The sequence below is a fragment of the Drosophila sechellia genome, chromosome 3R (assembly GCF_004382195.2).
Source record: "Drosophila sechellia strain sech25 chromosome 3R, ASM438219v1, whole genome shotgun sequence".
Classification (NCBI taxonomy): Eukaryota; Metazoa; Arthropoda; class Insecta; order Diptera; family Drosophilidae; genus Drosophila; species Drosophila sechellia.
The window spans coordinates 28375653-28401190 of NC_045952.1; the positions used below are offsets into that span (position 1 = coordinate 28375653).

The 25538-nt window shown below is 45.2% G+C and overlaps 1 protein-coding gene across 2 annotated transcripts; it reads right to left on the reverse strand.

The window, feature by feature from the left end:
* Positions 1-1993: 1993 nt before the first annotated feature.
* LOC6612784 (tachykinin-like peptides receptor 99D) lies at positions 1994-20447 on the reverse strand. 2 transcript variants are annotated; one of them, XM_032722383.1, is made up of 10 exons: positions 19958-20447; positions 12848-13183; positions 10301-10527; positions 7821-7995; positions 6297-6512; positions 5303-5453; positions 4521-4717; positions 3109-3248; positions 2979-3044; positions 1994-2903 (listed from the first exon to the last, which is right to left on the reverse strand). In XM_032722383.1, exons 2-10 carry the CDS (start codon positions 13039-13041, stop codon positions 2710-2712), a joined length of 1560 nt encoding a protein of 519 aa, XP_032578274.1. In that variant the 5' UTR covers positions 13042-13183; positions 19958-20447; the 3' UTR covers positions 1994-2709. The 2 variants fall into 2 exon arrangements, with proteins under 2 accessions (XP_032578274.1, XP_032578275.1); XM_032722384.1 differs by lacking the exon at positions 12848-13183 and having other exon boundaries at positions 19958-20446.
* Between the last annotated feature and the right edge of the window lie 5091 nt (positions 20448-25538).

Here is a 25538-nt window from a genome sequence, read left to right on the forward strand (position 1 = left end):
TATTTGTTGCACCCAGATGACGCTACATTTATATTTATGAACATATATTGATTATTTCTCCGCGTGTGCTCGATATCCTTCCTGGTTGGTTGCCTGGATTTGGCTTTGTATGTGCGCCAGAGTGCGACCCAAAGATTCAATTATGGGTGGTTGGTGGTCGGCTCACCGCATCCCCAAGTCTGCCCGTACAGGTTGCTTATTGAGGCCTCCGGTTCCCGATCCCCGTTGGCCTTCTTTATGTGTTTGACATGTCTCGGGGGCATGGCTCCGTACCCTAGCTGGTGGCTACACAGATTTGCACACCGTTTCCGTGGACCAAATGTAGGTACGTCTATTGTTTTATGCTTATAAAAGGTGGGCATTTAACGACTCTGCTGGGCCCGGCCCTAAAGTCGAGCCCATTGTGTCCGCTTCCGCCTTTTGTCCCAGATCACATGTTTATGCGGCAGACGCACATTAGCATTATGTGCGTTCCTTGGTCGTTGCTTGTAATTTGTCCACAACAGTGGGCTGCGACTTATTCCTCCTCCATGTGGGACCACGCCCGCGGAAACTGATGATCCTCGTTAATGAGCCCTGGTCAATACAACCCATCTGGCTTTGAGTGAGGCCTGGCTAACGAGCTGCATTTAAAAGGCTTTCCCGCCAACTTTCGTACATATCACGCATACGCAGCGGTGGCCGCAAGGCCATAAACCAGTGCATTACGGCGGACTCTTCTTCGTGTTTTGTGTTATTCTTGGTCTTGGCTGCAAGGGGGGCTAAGCATGTGCCATTAGGATAAGTCAATTGTTAGTGGTCATTACATGGCTAAAAACTAATCCAAATATGTTATGCCTTTTCAGGGTTACTGGTACCATTAAAGCTGAATAGTATGCATTAAGTCGAATGGGATTGTAATGTTTATGCACAAAATGCACTTGTTATGGTTACCATAAATGTGTTAACAAACTTTTTAAACACGATTTTTCAAGTTATGTTTAAAATTTATGAGTACTTCTTTCAACAGAAGCCCATCGCTTAATACTTCCATGTGACAGAAAACGAAACCCCTTAGCAAGTTCCTGTCGGCATCACAAGAGTCTGTGCTTGAAACCTTTTCCGAGAAAATGTGTGGAAATGGAACAGCAAGTATTTAAGTATATTTGGTCAAAGTAGGAAGTCGTATGGCATTCGCTAATGCAAATATTGTGAAAACAATCCCCTGGGACTTTAAATACACGCTTTCTCAAGATTTAAGGAAGCAATTTAACCATGGCTTTAATGACTTTAAGATACTCTTACAATAGTATGATGATAACTATTCATAACTGAGGGCACTGGGAGCTGATTCAAATTCACAACCTGTTACTCGTACACATCCCATTCAACACATCCATTAATCCGAAAAGCGTTGTACTCCCACTTGACAGGTATTTTCATAGCCCGGAATAATTCATAACTTATAGGAATAAGGCGGCGTGGAGTTAAGTGAGTTAGGGGTTCGCCCACTGTGCTGGAAATTCGCTCGTGTTCCATTGGTTTGGGGAAGTGGAAGTACTTACGTCAAGCACACGAAACATAAAAAACGAAAATTAAATGCAATTTTCTCTAAAATGGTTACTGATAAAAAATTGATACGCCGGGCGGGAAAGATGACTTGGGGGCATAACTCGCATAGACACAGGCACATGTGCATTCAAATACGTTCGTTCGCATTCAGACCCGTATTCAGACCAGCCTCCGGCAGTTGGATTATTCATATTTAAATTCATCTTACACCCTCGCCGGAGCTGGGGTTGCTGGATTTTCGAGAGTGTTTGCCACTCCTGGCGACTCTCTTTGCCCCGTTGCCCCATTCCCGAACTCCCACTCCCCCATTTACACTCCGAATATAATATGGATGGAATAGCTGAATAAACAAAGTCGGGGACGCACTCATTCTAGGATGTTGACAGTAGTCCCTATTTTCGAGCTGCCTGAAAGGAGGAAACCCAATACAATTAGGAACCACTTGGTGATGGAGCAAGTCGCTTTATTCGCAATAACGTTTATATTCAGACATTTATATTTACACGTACACTCACATTCATAGTCATTTGTTTATTCGTTATCTGTTGTTTCTTATTTGTTGCAACTTAAGCAAGCAGCCGCAAGCGTTGAGAATTAAGAGTTAAAAACGGTTTTTACGGTTAGGAACCAATCCGAATATGTACAGCGATTCAAATGGATCAGTAGCCGCCTTCAAACGAGGCCCAAGGATGGGTAATCTTACATAGTGCTAGGTCCTAGTTCTAGTCTTTTACTGTCCGCAACAACCTTTCCGTACTGGGTCCCAACAAGGTATCGAGTTTCCCTTGGGCAATGCAGATATACAGTGGGTCATTGTGATTGGAAAACCAATTAGTGGGTGGATTTGCAGCCCGGCTATATCCGATATGTTCGAGGGGCGGTCGAGGATGCTATCCTAACTTAGCTTTGGTTTCTTTAAGAACGAATTGAAATTTAGACTAGGGCGAAACAGTGGGCATCCAGTCGAAGGACCTTTGTAAAAGTGTAAATTCGAGACCTTAAAGTAGCTTAGAGCCAGGTTTTGTCGTCGGACGAGTCGCGGTCGGAGAGGACAGGATTGGCCCGCCGATAGTTGTTGTTGTACGGCGAGGAGCAGACGATCTGGGTCTGCATCTCCAGGCTCTCCCTCTCCGGCGGCACCACCTGGATGGCCGGCTGTCAGGAGAGCAGCTGCGTGGTGTTGGCCTTACTGCTGGAATTGGTCACCGCGGTGGCACTATTGGGTCCTGACCACCGCTGCTGCATTTCCTGCTGGTAGGACAACCGTTTCCTGTGTCCTCCACCTCCAGATCCGCCGGATGACAGCGACTCCGCCGGCAGACTGTTCCTCAACGTCGCACTGCGACCTGTTCCTGGGGATTGGATGTGGGGGAAATATAATTAGATGCCAGCTTATCCAACTAAGGATGGACTGGACTCGAACTCACCGCTGTGCGAAATTCGATGCGATTTGGGTGAGCTGGGACAGGTATAAAGTATCGATTTCTGGGTATCTATCAATATGGAACTCATTAGCGTGCACTCCTTCTTGTTTCAACTGTGAGTGGTCAAACCTACCATTGCGCTTGATGCGATTGTGATCCGGGGAACCGGAGCAGGAGTACCGGGATGTCAGGTTCTCCCGCCGACTGAAGGGTTCAGTGCCCACGCGCACAAACAGGCACCAGCGGAAGACCATCTTGAAACCATAGCGAAAGCTGGAAGGAATAGTGAATTATGTGCACAATGAATTAAATGATTAATAGAGGAACTCAAGTTCATTGTCATTTAAATCTTAAATGCGTTCCCATTCCACTACTCCACTACTTACCACTTATAGCTCAATAAACTTCAACTTGCCCCAAGGGCACTTCGATACCTCCACCCTAACTAGCTTAGTCCAGTATTTATGGACTTCAATTGTGACAATCCCTGAACGACATCAAGTTCCTTTATTTATGAGCAGCTTTTCCGTTGGCTGCCACATCCATCCCACCCACATCCAAGCACACCGAGCTAGACACCGCTTACTCATATAATCTATGGTGTTACGGGAGTGTTTTTTACGGGCCAGCGCGGCAAGTTAATATCCCCGTGTTGCCCATGGGTAGTAAATGTAGTAAATGGAAATAAAGAGCTGCGTTGTCGTTGACGTTGTCGTCATCATTTGCATATGGAGCGCCATCAATTGTGGGGAGCTGGCCGTGATCCTTGGTTGCGGAGCTCAGGTGCTGGCCCGTTGGCTTTTATTCCACGTAGTAACCCCATTATCCGGCTCCCTTCCAGGCCAGCGTTTATCCATCAGTCAGATATCCGCTGACTGAGCGGAATTAATTGCAATCCGCTACGTTTTTCCGGCCACGAGCACCGACTGCCAATTTGTACGTCCATATATATTGAACAACGCCTTTTGTTTAAGTGCGCATATATGTATATGTAGCGTTTCAACACCAACAGGTTGGGGCACAAGAATAGTGCCACAAAAGTAACTGGCTTCTGTCTACGATCTCCCTGAGTCTTGGCACCCCTTTAAGAGTAACTTTAAGTTCAGCTTCTTGAAGAAGCGAGGATGTAACCCCAGCTGTTCGCCAACTTGCCTCAAATGGATGTCAACTTGCGTGCTTTTATTTCAGCCGCAGCTGTACGACAGTTTTCCAGAATCATGCTGTCATGTGTCCACAAACTATATTCAAAGTGCGAGGCAGTGGCAGCCACTCAGCGAGGAAACACTTCGCTCGTCGTTCCTGCAGTAATGATGACGAGCACATTAATTTCCGGGGAGCCGGCTAACAAATCAACTAATCTTGCCGAGATGCCGATGTCTTGAATGCCACCGCCACCGCCACTGCACTTAGTGCCCTAATAGTGCTAATTCAACCGCAAATTACCCAATTTGCTGCGGGTTAAGGCAACCACATGAGCATGGACAGGAACATGGAGCCCTAATCCTGCAACCAAATGAAGTGGCAATCGAGTGGTCCACTACTCACCGCGAATTCATCCAGCAGTATATAATGGGATTGTACATGGAGTTGCTCATGGCCAGCCAGTAGATGGCCAGGTAGAGTTCCTGGATGAAGGGCGCCTCCGTTATGGCCGGGTAGCAGGATGTGATGATGAAGTAGCTGTGGAACGGCAGCCAGCAGATGGCGAATATCAGGACGACCACAATCATCATCTTCACCACCTGGGGAGAGCGGAGTGAGTGCAATGTTTGAGTCTTATCAAATAGCCAAAAGCCATTAGTCTATTTTGTGGCCAGAAGGATAATCAAGTGTGATGTCAACTGGAATTTTCTAAGCTGATCTTTCTCTTCCTCAAAGTTCAAGCTATGTACCTATTGCTCAGAGTTCGGAGCTACATTTCAACATATAATTGCTGTTCAGCGAAACTAACTATCCTTGACTGGTTGTTATAGTTCGGAAACTACAGGTAAAGTTAATCTGCACATTAAACAACAGCGGCCAGCCAATTCGAACAGAAGTTTCGGAAAATCCCTAACAATTAAAACCCCTCGGCAAACGAGTGCAATAAAAGCAGCTGAAGATTAACTCTTAATAATTGCATGCTTAAGGCAATTCGTGTAAAAGGAATTTAATTTAACGGGAACAAATTTAATGGTATAACTAATCTTAGTATATCTATTCTCACATCTGTAAAGTTGTCTAAAAATAAAAGCTTAGTTCCAGATCTGGTGGTCTGCAAACAGCAGGTGCTCATTGGTGGCGACCAGAGCCGCCAGTGGACACCCCAAATCCCGGCCAGGACTTACCCTTCGCTTACTCCGCACATTCTCCACCTGTCGGGGCGTGCACTCGCCGATGGTCTTGGATCCCCAGAGCTCGATGCCCACGCGCGAGTAGGTGACCGTCATGGAGACGATGGGCAGGAAGTAGGTTAGGATGATGATGAGAATGTTGTAGCTAAACGAGGGGACACAGAGCAGACCAAACACGGTGTTTACAAGCCTTTCAGTTAGTCGGGCGGGCAATGCTTTTAAAAGCCCCTATCGCTCCATCGGACATTGTTGCTGCCGACGGCTTTTGTTTTATTTTTATTGAGCAAGTAGCAATTTGGAATGAATCTAAAATTAATGGCCTTGCATGTGGGACACAATGCATAACACGGGGGACACAGGACGCAGGACGCAGAACGTAGGACACCCACTGCTGCCAAATTGCCATACAAAATGGTTGTAAAAAGCAACACGTTTTATTTGCCCCTTTGCCCATGGACTTTCCCACCACCCACAATTTTCCACCCATCCAGTCAGTCGTTCGTTCGTTTTTTACGAGAACTTCTTGCTTCAGTTTTAGCTCCGAGTGTCCTCTTTTACGACCGCCGTTCCTCCGTAATCCCCCCTTCTCCGTGCGGATCAGGACTCCAATTGTCCCTGCATGTGCAACCGCCATTCTGATTGACGTCCTGATTTTTTGATTTACACCTCCATCTCGATGGAAAGGAAAACAGTGGCTTTCCTCTATGCACACTCAAATTGGATTCATATTCAAATTCAGTCATATTTAATAACTTTAGTTTACTTTTTCTAGAGCATCTCAATCATTGAAGCCAAAGCATCCCCAGTTTTGTAGGAAATTAAAGGCTAGCTTCTCCAGAACCCCGATAACGAATGGATCCCATTCCATTTCCTCTCAGTGCAGTGTCCAAAACCTTCATTGTCCTCTCTAACTGCATTGGCATGGCCAACAAGGTCCGACAGCTTCGATACCCATAAATTGCGAACAGTAGGGATAAAGGATACTCACAGGGACTCCATCGTGGAGTGGTTGGTGGGCCCATCTGGCCACTCCGGGTAGCAGACCGTGCGGTTGCTGAGCCCGCGGACGGGCACCTCCTCCGTGCGGTAGATGATCATCATGGGGCAGGAGATGAGCGTGGAGGCCAGCCAGATGACCGCCGCGATGGCCAGGTTGCACCGCTTGCTCATCCGCGGCTGCAGTGGCCGGATGATTGCCACGTATCTGAAACGAGAGGTGCCGACTTAACACAATTTCCACTGCCACTGCAGGCAGCCCCTCCAAATGAGTTTCCGCCGGAAGTGGGGTCCTGCGACCATAAGCTGATTATCGAAATGCACGGGTGGCCACCCGAAAAAAATGACCCTCGAAATGGAATTAAAGGACGAAGCTGCTGCAGAAGCGCGCCAAAGCCCGAAAGTAATCTAATCTGCGGAATTTTGGCCTGCGTGGAGCTCTGTTATTCATCGGATCACGGCGAGCCATTAAAAGTTGCAGTCATTAAGGGAGTTTATATAGGAACCTAATAGCCGACGGACGGCATCACGTTGTGGAGGTACACATATGCGTGTCGTCCTGCGGGATCCTCGCCTTTTTGGGTCAGGCCTTTAAACAGATTAGGTTTCCGTGATTAATTTTAATGGCTCCTTCGGTCTGGGGAACATAAATCATGATTTCTTCGCGGCATTACCTTAATTTATGTGCTAAAAACAAACATAATTCATGTGTCGCCTGTTTGTAATTTACTCAATTTATATATTTTCCATCGCCAAGACATTACTCTACTCTCACTGATTGTTTTCGCCTAAGCAGCTGAAACATTATTTATCGGCATACTTTTAGTTTGGTCTATAAGTATTGATACTATTTCAATTTTCAGGATTCCAGTCCGTTGAACTTGTACATTTGTAATTTGTACACGCCTTGATTTGACAGTATATTTTAATTTATATGCCTGCTTACGACTTCAAACAGATAAATCTTCAATAGAGATTCAGTGCTGCGCCAATCGAGAATAATTTATAAACATTTCCAGCAAATATGTTCGTGTGCAGACTGTTTTGTTTACTACACAATCGATTCGATGAATAGGCTGGATTAAATAGGAAAGATATTACAGTTCCCAACCAATTACCGACGAGCAGGCGAAAGATTATTTATAATATTTCAAGTCGTTTGTCGATTACTCTGTTTACTAGACAGAATAATTCGATTTTAGCTTCCTATGTTTCAGATATATGAATCATCCATAAATGCCCAAGTAGGTGGAACATTATTTATGTATGTACTTTGTAGCACGCGTATTTTGATTGGCTTCGTTTTGATCCTTGTGACGGGCAATCCAATTGTGCACCCATGTCCGCAGCCCTATGAAATCCTATTAAAGCGAATGGGTTATTTGGCCCGGCCATCTGACCGTGATTGATAAGGGTTCGGATAGGTCGGCGGCATATTTGTAATGCATATGCATGCGAATGGCGCTACATACATAATCGCCCAGCCCACGGTCCACGTAATCCGTAATCCACTCACCTGTCGATGGAGATGGCCATCAGGGTGAACACTGAGGCGCAGATGCTCAGCATCGCGATGAACTGGGACAACTTGCAGTAGAACTCGCCGAAGGGCCAGTCGCTATCCAGCATGTAGTAGTAGTTGAAGGTGACGTTCAGGCTGGACACCATGGCGTCCGCGATGGAGAGATTCACTGGGGGCAGGACCAAGGATTCGGCAGCCGGAAAGTACAGAGAAGAGTACGCATTACCATCTGATTGGGCAAATTATGCAGAGCAAACAGCAATGACTTTGTGAAATCACTCAGCTTCGAGGGCCTACGCTTACCTTTTATTTATGCTGTACATTTTTAATTGGACTGGAATAAAGTGCACTTTCACCCGAAATCAACAGGAAATGAATGGTATACATGTCTGTATGTATGTACACCTCCGAAGGATACACTTTTATCGTGTTTTATTTGCATGGACGAATTACATGCCATAGACAACAAAACATGGGGCCGAGCAAAGAAAATGGAAAATGGAAAAGAAAAGTCTGCCTTTGTTTACTTTTCATTATCTACTGGAGATAAGGCGACGAAGTGCCGGCGCATAAAAAGCATCACGAAACCGAAACAGCACCTACAATAAAACAAATGTCCTTTTGCCGAACATTAGCCCGTGTCCTCATGTTCCTCTCGCCTCCTCCAGGTCCTGCGGATCCTGCGAGTCCTGCGACGCCTACAAGACGACACGAGGCGACGTGTCGCATTCTAACAATCGCCCCGGCTCCTGGGGCCATTGACTATGTGGCTGCGTCATGGCTATCTGGCCTCCATTATCCCCGGGGCCTGCTCCTGTCAGCCACGTACCCAAATATCGATTCGGGCCCATTTTAATTAATAACCAAATGCTACTTTTAAGCGCTCAGTTGTGTCGGAGATAGCAGGACAATCATTTATAATCTGAGCACAATTAAATGATTTATCCTACAGAGCTTGAATCATTACTAAATTCAACAGAACATCCTATCTCATTTGTATAACTCTAAGCTGAACTGAATAAATGATGAAATTATTTCGCAGGAAGGATAATAGAAGCCCTAAGTAATACCCATTTAACACAGAACTTTTGGTACAAATTCCCTTTTTAAATCATGAACTTATCCTACTTAATGCAAAAGTGAGTGGACCCCGGAGTACAAACGCTGCTCTACCCGACGAACTCAAACAAAAGATGCAAATACGCATTGATAATGAAGCCAAAGAAGATTATCATCCGGTGACTGACTTCCACGAAACCCAAACCCACCAAAAAGCCCGAGCTCTGTTCGTTTCAGATGTCTGTGATGAGAATTTGAAATTTTCGTGGGCCCGAAAATGATTAAAACGTCAGAACTTGTTACTAATAATGATTGCCAATGTGTATTTATAAATGCAAATTCGAAAAGCCCTGCGAGCTCAGCGGGCGTTTAGTTTACGTAATAATAATAATAATCATTACCCAGCCAGACAATGGAATTCCAGAGGAGGAGGAGGATGCTTCAGGACGGCAGGATTGTGCCCTGCCATTGTTGTACACATACATATACATACATGTATCTGAATCTGTATCTGTATCTGAAGGAGATCGTTGAAGAAGAAGAGCTGGATTAGCGGTAAGCTCTGAGTAAACGGAATCAATTCCAGGTTGCCTTCATTGCCCGCCGTCTCAAGTTGCTTGGGGTTTTATTAAAATAATTGCGCATGCACAAAGCTGGCAATCAGGTATCCATCCAAGTGGTTGTAGTCCCAGCCAGCAAAATGGCGGTAATGTCATTACGCTGCTAAACTTTGACCAAACTTTGGCAGAGTCTCGTTGAAAGCACATTTGTATTATTTAAGGTGTGATTAGTGTGCACTGCAGCTGGATGGGCTGCAAAATGCAAATTTAATGCACTCTGAAACGTGACTAAAAGCACATTCAATTAATGAGAGCCGAGCTCAGTCTTCAGCCTCAAACTGCATAAGTTGATTTGAGGGCCAAAGCTGAGGAAATTAAAATTAATACCATCCTGTCGCCGGGCTGCTCCGCCACTTCATCAAAATGGCCAACGATGGAAGGGTTGCGAAGTTAATATCTGCGAGGTGCAACGGGGCGGATGCGGAATGCAGACGGCGGAAGCCGTCTGCCCCATAAATAGGTAATCCACCCTTTCGTCAGTTGCCCGTGCAAAACTTAAGCAAACTCTTGACAAGAGCTCGTCGACCTGACTGGACAAACTTAGGGGGGAAAGTTACTTGCTAACTGCAGGAAAATTTGGAAATTAACGAGACTTTCTAGCAAAAATCTGTCGTCTTCAGTTTGTTATGTTATCACATGCTAACAAAGCTCTAAACTGTCTGGTATATTGCATATTACACTGACTAACCCTGCAAATATTTACTTTGCGAACTAAACTCGCACGGCCAACACGACGTATGAGTGATTTTTATTGCGTATACGCAACGTTTGCACACACAACAGCAGCCCACTCACCTATGAAATAGTTGGTTACCGTCCGCATCCGCTTGGTCGTCATCACGATCCAGACAACAATCAGGTTACCGCCCGTCGCCACAATGACCATGCCGCCGAAGAGGATGCTCCAGAGCACCTGACGCCACCACGGGACCACAAATGCAAACGAGCCCGTCTCCATGGACGCCGCCGCATCCTCGGCCGCGTCTTCCACGTCCCCGGCGGCGGGCAGGTCGGTGGATATGCTGTGGATGTGGATGGGACACAGAGTTACGATGGGGAATTAGTGACATCGAGATTAAGTGTGTGTTATGTTTCACGGTGTGCCCCGCTCCGCCATAAACGAGTGCCAAGTGGGTGATGCGCCTATGTAAGCATGCGAATGGGTGCTCTCAGCTTAAAAGATGTGTGCACTGAGAGAAAAACCCAAGGGAATTAATTAGGAAAACAAAAAAAGTGTGATTGCACATCTTAGTTTGTATGTGTCTTATGCTTAAATCATCGGTTTCTATCGCAACAGAAAACGTATATTTATTGTAAATTATAAAGCATGATTTTTCTCTCTGTGCAGCTATATGTGCGACTCCAGGATGTTGTCGCTATTAAGCGTGTGTAATTGTGCGTGCGTTGACAAATCCGTGTTTTTCTGCAGCGCCGTCTGCCACATAAAACATGGGGTTCAGCTAAGCCGGAGGGCAGGAGTCCCACTCCTCATCTACTCAACTCCATCCACTCCATTCCTTTCCACTCACTCATCGTCGGTTGTCGTCATCTTTTTAATATTTTGTGGGTCCTGGCTTGTTTGCTTAGGCTCGCATCTAGGAGAGTGTTCAAATAGAGGGTTGGCAATCTCGGCCGGAATCCTCTCCATCGGATTTGTGAGACGAGATCCCGTCTATTCCGCCATTTGGACACACGAACTGGGAAAGGGGGCGGGCAGGACGGAGGCCATGTCATTTAATATGCACACAGTGTGCGGGAGACGACACTAGATTGGCAAGGTGGTCATTAATGCTCTGTTTATTCACTCTTCAGAGCAATTAAAAGATGCCCACATAAGTAATTCTCACTCACACACCCCATTCACCCTTTTCGCATGACAAACTGCGAGGATTTACATAAAATGTCCTTTGTTCGAGCTCCCAAATGCAAAGAGGATTATTGATTTGTTTTTTGTGGCGCCTCGACAGGCCTATGACGGGCAATGGCTGCCGAGGAAAATGGAATACCTCGGGCCAAAGAAAATGTCACGACAAAAATATTTTTACTATGCCTTAGCTTATATTCTTGTTGATATTGTTGCTGAGGTTTAAATAGTACAGCTGCGCAAAATGTGACCTAAAATTAATAAATAAAATTGCAAGCAAGATCTTTAAGATAGAATAAATATCTCTAAAATGTCGGAAAACGGCAGAAAAAGTCAATTTAAAAAGTTCTTTTTAAGCCACAGTGAAGACCTATTGTTCCATTGTTTTGATTACTTGCTCCCTTAAAAATATATTCTTTTTCAAATAAATACGTGTGACCTCAGCCAGAAATAGACCATCAAAGCAATTAGCCCATGTCTCCCATATTAGTTGTTATGGGAATGTGGACAGTTTGGCAAATAAATTGTGATTGTGCCACTTCAGAAGGATGTGTACAAATATGTTTACGCTTTGATGCACGGATTCTTTTGTGCCGAAAAATATGCCAGGCTGAGTCCTTCGTCCTGCCAATTTTCAGCCATCTTGGCCGTCTCTATTTGCACATAAATCGGACATCAGAATTGGACAACTCGGATGGGAAAAAGAGCAGCCAGCTTGCTACCAGGATCGACTCTTGAGCACTGCCTGAAGGATATATGTGGCCTCCGTTTGGCCAGCAAAAAGCAAAGTTATTCGCAGAATGGATTTTCGATGCGTCAGACGCAGCCATATTCCCATATCCACATAGCCACATATCCCAATAATTATCCCAATTCCAGTGCCAGTGAAACCCATTTGTTGCTGCTGGTGGGGCAGTAAATTTGGGACATGTCTGCAAAAAGTGCCGACGTTTTTTCAGCCGGGAAGAATAGAGTTGAATGCCATAGACCCGCAGTTTTTTGTGTATGCGGATAAAGTAAGTGTCTCCGCATAAAATGTGTTTGCCTTCGCCGCCGTTTTGTGTACTTCAAACGGAAGTGACGAGCGGAAGGGAAATGCCCCAGTGGATGACTGAATGCCGGAATGACTGAACGCAGGCGTCATTAGAGATGCACGTGGGTGTTGGCGCAATCATGGCTAAATCGCGGATAAAACTGGAGCGGAGGCGGACTCATCAGGACCCATCAAAAAGCCACGCAATGTAAGGGAAACCCCATTTGGGAGCAGTGGAGTGGGACGACTTTTTTAATTGATATCGCTGTAAATTAGTTTTTTGATTTGAAAGGGTAAAAAGGGAACAAAAAAAAAGGTGTCCTAAAAATGGAAAACCCCTTGAACCGAACGTTCCAGATGCGACTGCTCTATTCGTGCGTGAGTTTGGTCATCAATTTAGTTTGTGTCATAATTAGACATGCGGTCGGATCCGGGTTCAACTCACGTCTGGCTGTGATTGAAGGAACTGGTGGACAGACCGAGCTCCTGGCCGAAATCCTGCAGGGGCGTGTGGTTGCTGGCCGAGAGCACGCTGCTCATGGCTGAGAAGAGGACGCCGGCGGGGGTGCTCCAGTTGCTCCAATTGCTCCAGCTGAGGTCGCCGTAGTCATCCGCCTCGAAGTCACTGCGATTCTCCATGGCTGATGCTGCTGCTGCTGATGTTGTTTTCCGCACCCCGGAGTGTTTTCCTTTGTCTTTATCCGGACTGAGCGATTCCGGACTTAATGTTGCGTATCCCTTTGCCTTGCCTTATTTGCTTTCCATTTGCCAACTGCTCGACCTGAAAAATGCAAGGAAAACGGTAGCTGAGGACCATCTAATTTCATTTCTGGCATGTTTCGTTTTATTTTTTATTTATTTTTTTTTGGTTTGTGATCTTTGATGGCCTCGTGTTGGGCTGCTCCTGGTGGCTGTTTGTTGCAAACAAAGCTTTTTGATGCTCATTTTCAGTGAAAACTTTGCACATTCCTGCTTCGTGCTTATGAAGGGATTCATATCGATTTTGATTTCTTCTTGGGTTTCTTTCTCTTCTCGATACGTGACTCATTTTCGCCCTATCTCCTGCTCCGCCCAAGAACTATTCGATGGTTTCCTTCTAGTGCCTTGAATAATCTGACATAGGACTACTCGTCCCCCCAGCAAAGTTCCTAAGTATGAGGCCGCGATGTGGTGGCCATTAGTGGATCGGATACCTTGGAAACTTCGGGAGCGCTAAATGATGAATGGCAATCGGAAAAGAACTAAAGCTGCTTAATTAACAACATTTCATTGGTGAAATTTTATTCAAGGCATATGAAAAAAAGAATGACCTTTACATCAAATACAATTTCCTATTAGCTAAATGATATTAGCCATTTAACATGACGAATGACCCTAAAGCCAAAATAAATTTTTTATTATCTGTATCTTGTGCGTTATTATGTGGCCAAAATAGCTCAAAACCAATTGAAAAAGCCGAGCAGAGATATTTCTTTTTATGACTCCCCAGAGCTGAGTTCACCTGCCTTTCGAGTGTCTGATGGCTGGCAAACAATTGTTTCAGAACGACAGTAAACCCTCTCTTGGATGGCTTTTTTCTCGTTTTGAAAGTGCAGGAAGAGCGGGAATGGGTCCTTCCTCGCCAGCGACCTTCAATTATGCCTCGGATCTGTCCTTGGCAGCTCGAGATAATTGCGACGGCCAGTCGCGCCACTTGAAGTCTGACAAAATGATAATCCGAGTAGGAACTTTTCCTCTCCTTGGAGGCGTTTTTATTACTTTGCTGGCTTTCATACTCGCACTTTGCTACTGTCCAGCCAGCAGGAATGGAAAAAATCCAACTGTGTTTGTTCGCGAGTAGTGAAAGGTATGGGAGTAGTGAAGGTATATTTGTACGCCAGGAATAGCGCATCCAAATTCCGGCGACCACAGAAGGTGAAAGGATCCATGCGGCTTGGGTGCGCCGCCCAAAAGTATGCTACACTTTTAAAGCCGTGCGCATTTGCACCAAATTTTATGTTGCATGCTTTTAGACACCTTAAAGCAAGTGTTTTCAGCGATTTCAGTGCGATATCTAATTTCAATTCATTTCTTTCTCGCCGTGCACCGTTTAGTGTGTCGGGAAAACACTCTATCAGCCCAGTCAATACCCCCGGAAACAAAGATGCATCCCGTGCTCCCGAGTCGATGCATCGGAAGCTATTAAACAAACACCCAGGCGAGCGGCAATCAATTGCCGGCAGCTTGTCTGCCGAGCAACGATTACAAATAATGACTGCAAATAGACAAAACAAAGCATATGCCACAGACAAATTACTAAGTTGGTTCTGGTTCTGGTTCTAGTTCGGTATAGCAACTGGCAACTGAAGTGCAAGTGATGCAGTCTTAATGAAAGGCAAACAATCTTCAAAAGAACGTTCACCATAATTGGCAGATCGTTTCACGCCCCCGAAACTAATCGTTCGAGCAAATATTTGAAAAACACTTGGAAAAAACGCACGGCCAACTGAAAGTTGTCCGCCTTTTTTCGGTTTGAGTAATGTTCGGGCATCTTTGTGACCGATGTCCGTTGAAATTGCGTTTTCTGCAATAATCGCAAAAAATTAGATTCGCCCGCAGTTTCACTGAACTTGAAAAATGGCCAAACTGTCACGTTCCATTGGGCAGCCACCGAAAGTGATGGAAAGTGCTGATACGGCTGAAAGTCTCCCGCTGCTCCTGCTGCTGTCGCTTTTGCTGGTTGCGTATACGCCGTGTTGTGCCAGCAGCTTTGGGCCGCAGAGCTGTAAAGTTTTAAGCGAATTTGTCTCTCTGACTGGCGATTGTTTCCCGCTTCATCCCCACCAGCTCTTCCTTTATCGCAGCCAGGAGTACGCTAGTGCTCCAGACTTCGTCGGCTTCCTCAGAACGTCAGGGTAAACACTTAGCACCGGGCTCTGCCGAACTCTGGACCATTTCGTTCAAGGCGGGAAACGCAAATTTTCTACTTTAGCAACTTTAACTTCGAGGTGGCTTTGTGATTAATCAGGTTTTCAGCTGACAACAATGCAGTTAGAGCTTGGGAATCTGTTCACTATTGATTATGTGTAAATGCGAAGCTGCCTTTTTTGTTAAAATAAAGCGATTCCCCTCGGACCGCCGACTCGCCGCGGCTGCTTACAACATTCCACATATTTCGTATTTCTTATTTCGCTGGAGCGTGGAAAGCACATGCAGCGTTCATTGCGACCCAGAATAAAAGGTCCGGGCTTTCCCACTCCCCCGCCAGTTTTCCTTTTTTGTGTTTGACAAGTCAAGTACAGGGTGGCCAGGGTAGTCGCCATAGTCGGTGGCTCTTTGTCAGCTTGTGGGTGGCCCAGAGGGCGGGATGTGCGGCTGCAGCAACAGTGCGGCTCCATGTAGGCAGCCCAGTCCCTTAGGAGTGCACTGGCAGAAAAGTTGGGTAGCTATTCAATATAAATATAGGTTCCATATTACACACAACTATATTAAAAAGTGCTTGTAACTCTAGATTTATTATATTTTCGTAGTTAATTCAAAGTATTATCACCGGATGGAGTTAAATTAATATGCTTAAGCATATATTTTCCATTTTAAATCCAAATCAGACTAGTAATGTTCTATTTAAGCACATGTTTGCTATGAAATAAGATTGTTACTTATTTCTCTGAATAGACGTGTGTGTGTGCCACTACACATGTGTGTCAATAGGAGTGGGGCCGCTGTCCTAGTGCCCTGCCCCGCCCCCTTGGGCCCTTTTTTCCCCCATCCCTCCACTCGTGGCATGTCGGTCCACATTCGCAGTTCTTTCACTTCCTGCTGCCGGTTTGTACTTTTCTAAAACAATTTATTAAAAAACAAAAATACGAGCAGGGGGAGTGGGGCAAGGGCCCTGGCCGAGGCGAAACGTAATAAGCACATTTCTGGGGGTTTCTGGGGGAAGTGAACTTGAATTGTAATAACCAACGCCTTTTGCTGGCTTAAACGAGCGTTTTTAATTTCCCCACAAGCACACACACTGGCGAAACAATTAGGCACAAAACGAGCATTAAATATATGGCGCTGCAAATTGGCCACATGCGCTGGAGGCGCTGGAAGCGGGCTGCTCCTCCTCCAGCTGCTCCTCCTCCGGAGCTCCCGAGTCTCGGCAGGCGGGTAAAATTCATCAAAATGATTGTTTAATGAGCTGCTCGCGATGCCGGGAGCAAGAATTCATTTGCGAGCTGGATTTATCTTTCACACCTACCGAAGAGCCGGCGGAAAACAATAACAAGCGCAGAAATTAAACAATCCCCTTAATATATAAATAAAGCACGGTGATAAAAGCCCCAAAACACTATATAAACAGAAGATATATATCCACATGCGTGCCTCGTGAACTTGGCAACGCATCGAGTGTGTTGGGGCAGGACAAGTTGCCTCTGCGAATTTAATTGTCGAGCAATTCGGGGTTTGTTTGCCTCTAAAGTCGTATGGTCAATAACAGATAACGAGCATTGGAAGTATGTACACATGAATCAGCTCGAATACCTGTGCTGAAATTAAAGCTGCTCAGCATTGCGGGGAACTGAAGATCCTAAGGTCCTAAGTATTATGTGCCATTTAAGCCATTCTCCTGGCCCATAAAGAAGCCACAAAGAAGCCGTGGCAGTGATTGCAAGAAATACTCGTGCGACCCACAATACGCATACGCCCCGTTGTACGGGCAATCGCCTTTGTGCCACCATTACCAATTACCACCAGTGGACATAAACCAGGCCAAACAGGTGAGTCGATGGGCAGGTGAGTTGGTGAGTGGGGTCTGTGGGCATTTCAATGTCTTATCTTATCAGCCGGAGTCTATCAGTGTGCCCTGCATAGCAATCCGAGCAAGAAATAAATACGTAAGAAGAGAAAATAGCCGGCTGCTGCAGTTCCGCCCAAATGTCTGGGACTGTGGAGCTACGGATCTTTTGAGCTCTGGACTCGGACTACAATAAATTCAGTGCCCCAGCACCCACTTAGTCAATTTATTGCAATTATGTGTAAATTAAGGAACAAAGCGGAGACAGAAGTGAAGAAAGGCTACCTCCGATTGCCCATTCCCCACTCGATTCCCAGCCCTGTGGCTCCCACTCCCATTTCAATCATCTGCCAGTCGGTGTATATTCTTTGTCGGATCTGCTCGGCGTGGAGAGATGGGGAGCAGTGGCGAGGTCGAGGGGCATCTGAGTACATTTCAGTTTTGATTTGTATTGCTTTTGCCCATTGAATGACTTCTCAGCTGGAGCTTTTAACGTTTACTTATTCAAAATTTATAGATTTATTTCGTCTCCGGAAATATTAACCAATGCGCTCGACTTCATTTGGGAAAAATTGAATTTTTCATTCGCATCTACGATCAAATGAAATATTTGACAAAGGCCAAATGCCAAATTAAAGTTAAGCTTCACAAAGTCGTAAATAACAAGCTGCCAAGTGATATTTGCATATTGTTATGTGCAACATTTTATATTAGACACACAAAGTTGTTCAATGCCAATAAATTGGACAATTGTCTTGCGGACACATGTGGTGGTTGTGCGAACAATGCCATCGAATTAACCCATTTATTTAGAGGCTATCCCTGTGGAATACACGTCCTGTCCACCGACAAGGACACTGCATAGCTCGATGGGGCTGCACAAAAGAGGGACGAGCTCAACTGAGCACCACTAAAATATGCACATGATTCACGGACTTGTTTAGGACCGGCAGTGCCGCCTTCATTTAAATTCATTCGGGGCGGAGATGGTGAGCTGGTGTCCAGCTGAAAGCTGGGGAAGAAAGCCGAAGTTACACACGTCTCCGGCGCCAAAGGACCTGCTATGCATCCTCCTTCCCTCCGCTGTCCAAAGTCCAATGTCCAATGTCCACTGGCCAATGTCCACTGGCCAGTGTGGCCGGGAAAAGACGTCAGCAGTGGGGCGGATGCCGCATCGGTTTCAATTTAATTAAATGTTTTGATGCATGACAGCACTGTGGAGCAGCACTGGACATACGGAGCATACGGCACCCCACTCACTTATTACTGATTCGCATTCGCATTCGCTTAAAGATTCCCGTCCGTTCACGCCTGCCTGGATCTTTAAAGGCCGCCTTTTGGGGCCAACTAATGGCCTCGGATCCCCTCCTGCTCCTCCGCCAGCAATTCGCGCTGAAAGGATTTCGGTTTGCTCAGCTGACCGTCGGCAAAGGCTTTGTGCGGATGCGAATGGACTGGATGCGTCCATTTGACCGCCAAACAGCCACTTATCCGGATCCAAAGACGCCCTACCACATCCGACAGCCCACATCCCACATCGACATGCCTGAAACCACAGGACTTTGCCTGCTCACTAATCATAGTTGACATTAAATATTTAGAAGCGGCGAAAGTTGTGCCAACCTCTGATTGAGTTAGATGATGTCTGGAATCTCGGAGGAGCAATTAAGTGTGCTGTTTGGCCAGCGGATTCACTTGAAAGCGAAGGAAGCTGGAAATGGACACTTCGAGTGAATTAATTTTCTCCAATTAAAGTGGCAATTATGTCGTGAGTTGGCCAGCGAAATACCTTCGAGGTAATGAATGCCTTGATTTGATTGATGATTCCTACTTACATTTCCGATTGATTGCAGGGTGGAGTTCATTTGGCCACAAGTACTTGATTAAATTCAATTAATTAACTGCTCAAACACTAAACCAAGTTTTAACTTCTAACGAACAGATTCACTTTCGTTCACTTTTGACTTACTTATTTCTTAAATATCAACTCTATAAAATCCAACCAGCAAGTTTGCATGCATTTAAGACTCTATTTACGTGCCCCTCAAAATTAAATGGCTTAAAAAAAACCAGTGCTGAAATGCTTTCGACCCCAAAGCAAATACATTTAAAACACTTTGCTTATTTGCATTATAAACATCAGAGCTGGGCACATGTGAAAATACCCAAGGGATAAGCCAATGCGCACGGTTTTTATTTTATTTTATTTTATGGCACAGGATGTACGGAATTGGTGCGTTATTTAAAAAGATTATTTCCATTCGGGCGGGGGCCTAAAAAACGCAAATCGCCATCGAATTAATTGCCATTCCAGGAGACTTGCTCTTCCGGCGCGATTTCCGAAATCTGAGATCATCAGAGGACCCTTTCATCGGGCAAAGTCAATTGGGTGTGATGGTTTTTGGCCATCGGTTAACTATTTCTCAGCTCACTGGAGTCGTGGAACTCGATTCTCAAATTGAGTGGAAAATCGGGATGAATGGGAATGGCCGCCTACAGTTTGATCTTTCGAATTGGGTTAGTCGCTTGATTAGGCGCTCCTAGTAATTACATTTCGAGCCAAAGTTGCCAGGGCAGCCGAAAGTTGTCCACAGTGTAGCAGTTTTCTAATTACTTTGACGACTCGAATTTCCATAAACTTGTAAACCAATTTCGGATTGGTCTGTGCAGTAAACTTTGCAATTCAACCCACCGCCGCCCGAGAGCAATGTTTTGGTAATATGGAAAAACAATAATGAGTCGAAAGAACAAAAAGCAAAACAAAATACTTTTGGGCAGTGGGAGACCGCTTACCAGGAACTATGCTGAAATCCCCACTTCTTCGCTCGGCCAACGCGGCGTATGAGCAATGTCAGCCAATTGCAGGCAGCGAATAACAAAGAAATCGTATTTAAAAATAAATTCCGCTGCTCGCCTTCTGCTGCTCTGCGGTTTGGGTGTTTATGTTTATTAGTTTTAATCAAAACACCAATTTGTATATTCAATTTAACGACTAGTTTATCGTTTTTGCGTGTTTGCTCGCTACGAAATCGAATTTGATTTTCAATCCACTGGCCCGAATTCAATTACGTTTACGGATCGACTGCCGGCGGCATTTCAGCCCGCTCTAAGCTGACTTTCCAGCATTTTTCCAACACTTCTCGGCCAGCTTCAGCTATCACCTATCAGCGCACTTCGAGAACCGAGAACCCGGAGAACCGACAAGTCCAAAAAATCCGGACCCGTCGCCTTTTCAGTTCGAACCGTACGCGCGCGAGTCTGCCGTTGAACTGAACGGAAAGCGGAAAACTGAATGCCAGCCGGAATTTTCTGAGGCTGTGCGCGCTGATATGGCGGTGTTATAATAAGGGCCACGAAAAGTGGGCGGGTTTTTTTTGCGGCGGGGGTTCCTGTGGACCCCGGGGACTCCGGCCGCTTGTTGCATATGTTGGGATGTTGCACTGGGGACCAGGGCTCACGTAACCCCTTTGCGTTGAGGGCCTTTTGTTTTCTCGGCGCAACGAGCAACGTTTCCATTTGAAAAGCGTTGAAATCTGCGACCGAATCGAAAGGAAACCCGCCCAAATTCACCAGTGTTGCCGAGTTTTCCTTTCTACGCCTGCGCCCTACCTTTTCCTCTCGCTCTGCCTTCGTTCGCTCTCTGTTGTCATACGGCTATTCGTAAACAATACGGATTCCGGCGATTCTGCCACGTGCACGCCACGCAAAAGCGGAAAATCAAATGACCAAGATGTCTTACAAAATATACACACATATGCACAATGTATATATCTCTTCCGAAGCATCACTTTTAAAGCGTTTTATACCACATTAAAAGGAAGATGTTTATCAATACACTCGAATAATTTGTTTTAGGTTTGGAATGCATGTTTACGAATTCCAATCAGCTGGGATAGAGTATTTTTCAATAGGGGTACATCATGAATTATCAGAGAAAAGGGATTTAACACTCAAAAACTGGCTGTATTTACTATTTTTGCTGAGATAGCCAAGTCCTAAGGCTAAAATTCCCATTTTAAACACCTTTAAAGTGGAAAAAAATTGTAGTAAGTTATCAAAATATAGAATGTAATACCTCGTTGAGCTCGTAATTTCATTCCTAATCGATTGGCATTCAAGTTTAGTTGTTTTTAAAAAATCAATTTTTGGTCAATTTTTGCCAATTTTAGTGATGGTACCCTTTATCAAATTTCCGAAAATTGGTGAAAAATTTAATTTTTCGAAATCAATTAAAAAGTGATTTGGATCGATTGCGTATGTCATATGCTCCAAAAAACATGTATAAAACTGACTGTAATTGTCATTTTGCCCAAATTATAGGTATAAAACTGCAAATTCTCCTATCTTCCAAATAGTATTGAATGTATTGCATGTCTTTATTACCATACATACACAGAAATTGTTTGCAGTGCAATGCGTCTGTTTGTTAGTTTTGGCCAAATGACTTGGCTCTTTCACACCAGACAGCCGCAGGTGTTGGTGGCTGATCCGGCCAAAAATGCCTTAAGTAAGCAATGTATCCGAGATGCCTCCCTTAATTTGCCTGCGGAGATGGAATCCCGCAACTTCATCCGCTGCACATGCATCAATGCCCCATCAATCACTCCATTTTGGTGCAACAACTGGGCAACGAATAGGTTGCATGTTGACCTACAACATATTTCACTACTCTGATATGGAACAAGTCAACTTAACTAGCTTAGGTAACTATTTTCAAACAGATTCCATTTAGGTTAAACACTTCGAAAGTGATGTCTCATTTAGATTGTTTTCTCGTCTTACATTTTGTGGAAAGATACACAGTGAAAGCAGGAGGTCATTAAATTTCTTTATCTCTCGCTGCCGTGCAGTCCATTGAGCACATCCATAATGATTATGATGGACCACGATGAACTTGGTGGCTCGCACCGAGCTGCGAGCAGTGTCCGCCTGCATTGGCCAATATCCCGAGCAGCTGGGCATCATTAACTATCTGCAAGGATAACGCTCGTTACCAGTGCCTTGCCCTGCTGATGACCCCATTTAATCAACGCTAAGCCCGTCTCGTCCTGCACCTCATCATCCTTCGCCGTCGCCCCGCCCCTCGCTGGCCACCAGAATGATAATTTGTTTGTCAACATTATGCTGGCAAAATGTATATTTGGCTAAATACACCAGCCTGCCGACAGCATTTGACGAGTGGTTTGATTGATGACCACCGCACGGCCGCTGGAAATTTAATTTTCCTTTTTCCCCGGGCTATCTGGTCGCGTATCCCGCTGTTTTTAAGTGCGTGTCATTCGGTCCTGGGCGGCTGTCGCTGTAAATGTGATGGATAAATTGGAAAGACCAACAGACACCACAGGGTCAGCTGGAATGAGCATCTATTCCGTTGATACGAATCAAAAGAATCACTCAATCTGTTTATAAATAATATTACTCATTTGTAAAGCAAGCAATATGCGCAGCCATTTTTAATCTGTATATATTTTTAGCGAGTTTATGAAATTTTAAATGATGCTCCATATATTGTGCATTCTAATAAACTCGCATACTGCGCCGCATCTGCGGTTTTGGCCAGTTTCTGCATGAGTGCTTCCCGGCAATTAGCGATGGCCGTGCTGACCACCGAAATGGCCAGCACACAGGAGCCTTTCAAATTGGATTTTGCGCCAGCTATGTGAAACATTCGGTTGCTTTAATTTCCACTTAGGCAGCCACGTTTTTCCAATTACCCTTTGGTCCGCGGCGAAAAAGCCACAAGTCCTCGGAAAATGCAAAAGAATTCGCGAAATGCTTTGCATACTTTCGGAGCCGGAAAAGCGGAGTGGAGAACTGAGACCACCTCCAACATCCAAGGTCGGGCCATAAAATTTCATTGGGCTCAGGTGTCACTTGGCAGAGTCGGAGGCACTGCCTCCCACTCAGAATTTATGGCCAACAAAATGCAAACATAAGTTTCATAAATCCAAAACTTTATTAAAATATGCGAGGCGGCGGAACCCGCTTTTTTCCGCCACTGCTTCATTAGGCCAAGTTAAATCTCCATAAAGCGCAGCCAAGGCTCTCTTTGTTTTCCTTCGGCTACATTAGACAGCTGCTCGTAAAGGAAAAAGCACCACGAAGGAGCAGCAAATCAACTACGACACGGCCAGGAGCTGGAGCAGATTGGGCCAAACTTTTTCGACTGCCATGTGTGCGCGGGATGCGATGAAATATGAAGGTATCGCAATCTAGGTAGTCCATTTCTCATCATCCCCCCGCGCGCACGAGTGCTCCAAATTTAAAGACAGAAGTTGGTTAGCAGTAACACTCGAAAATAAAGTCACCCCGGGTTCAAGATGCAAATCCTTGGTCCTTGGGCTAAAGTCACCATTTTGACCAACTTTCAGTGGAAACCGGTATGAAATTTTCTTATCAAATTTTCAAAAAATAGTCAAAAAATTATTTTTTCAAAATATACCAAAAAGTGATTTGGATCAATTTATTAGGTCAAAAGCTACAAAATGAAGTAATACCGAAGCGCATAGGTCGCATTTTGGCCAAGTTTTAGGTACCAAGCCTAAAACATAAGGTAATTTCCACCTTTTTTTTTACAGTGTGCGATAACAGTTGGACGTTTTTCTGCCCGATTCGATTCCCGATGCCCGATTCGTGTTAATTATGCGTCTGGCTCTGCGTTTGGAAGTGTCATCCGGCCCGAGATAACATCCACTTGTTGCTCCGCTGGACGCTTGCTGTCCTGGGTTGAACCTTGAACTCTTAAATCATACGAGTGCCAGACGCACTCAACTTTAAACTGCCGCCATTTATCAAGGACCCCGCCAGCTAAGCATCTAATCAGTATCCCAAGGACCATGTGCCAGGTCGCCGAATCAATGCGAATTGGCTCCAGCCGGAGCCGTTGGCAACTGGGACTACACTGCCCAAACTTTGGGAGTAAGCTGGATTAAATAGGTAGGAAATAAACTTTAGGAATGGTTGGTATATATGAAGTCCCATTTGAATTTCCTCTGTGCATCTTCAAGCTGAACAACCAGCAACTGATGTAGTTAAACTTTATGTACACTCCATGCTTTCCGAGTGTAGTCCCTGGAGTTTTCCCTCGAGAGGTGGGTCACCTCCAGACTGCCGCTCGTTATTTGCATGCATGTTCACAAATTGAAGTGCAAAGTTTCAGAATGCGGGGCGGTGATTGGGAATGGGAGTTGCAGAAACCGAGGGAAAAGCGTACTACAGCAGGATCTCCATTTGCAAAACCCATCACATTTGAGATACAATCAACTGGGGATAAGCAATGACTACAGATTTATGATCTCCTTTTCATGTACACGATTTAGTTTTGAATCCAAGATAAGTTAATATGCATGGAGGTAAGATGGACTTCGTACACATGGCAGGGATTACTTTGCTTATCCCCACAAAAGTTCCCTTTTATCGAGCGGCGCTTGTGTGTGAAACATTGCTAGCACTAGACTTATTGTGGCGAAAAACTTTGATTTGAGTTTAGATTGTGTGCCGGAAAGGAGGAAGGTTCCTCAGAGTGGAAGTGCCTGTCTGCGGTGCCTGTAATCTGGTAGAGAATCGTGCTTAAAGGTAATGCCAGAACAAGCTGAAGTCTGCTTACGAGCTACGACGTTAGTTAAGCTGAAGTGTACCCTTTTGGCTCGGTTTTTTTATGGGGCCTTGTTTGGACTATAATTTAATTTAACTGCTGGGTGCACTTAACTGAGCACTTGACCCATTTAATTTTTCATTTCCATGGAGTGCCCGAAAATAAAGAGTAGTGCCCTGGCCATTTTGGGGACTACGAGTACAAATGCCCTGTGGCTTTGGTTTAAAGTGAGGGTAGTTTCGGAATGCTCCGGCAAATATTTGTGCGCCATGAAGTCAGCTTTTCAATAAAAATACAACTTGTAACCACAATGGTGACGTGGCTCTGGGGAGGAGTCCTGTGCGGAGTCCTGGCGGAAAGACAAGATCCAATTGGCCGGCAATAAAAACTTTGTCCTTGTCCTTTGGCTTACAGAACGCAGCAAGGAGTTTCCCCTGGGGCATCGGGATGCTCGGAAAATAAGTAAAACTCGACGGTGCCTTAGCTGGCGGAGGAGAAGGACTTCCTTCCGCTGGTGACACATTTTCATAAACCCACAGAGTGTCCTTTAAAGCGACGTCAGCGCCTTCAATGTGCCAACAGACAGATTTATTACAGTTTACGTAATTCGCAGTGGCCAGATGGAAATCTTTGACGGCATCGCGTCCTGCGCCCCGGAAAGCCACATAATTTGTCTGCCCTTGTTTGTCCATATCCTTTCTTGAAAGAAAATTTGCAGAAACTGGTGGACAAAGTTCCCGGCAACCGGCCATCGAAGCACAGAAAAATTAAGAGTTTATA

Coding starts and splice junctions, on each gene's coding strand:
- LOC6612784 (XM_032722383.1), bottom strand. CDS start 13,041: ATGGAGAATCGCAGTGACTTCGAGGCGGATGACTACGGCGACCTCAGC. Junction 6,513..7,820: donor ATGGCCATCTCCATCGACAG/GTGAGTGGATTA, acceptor CTCTCGTTTCAG/ATACGTGGCAATCATCCGGC. Junction 2,904..2,978: donor GCATCGAATTTCGCACAGCG/GTGAGTTCGAGT, acceptor TCCAATCCCCAG/GAACAGGTCGCAGTGCGACG.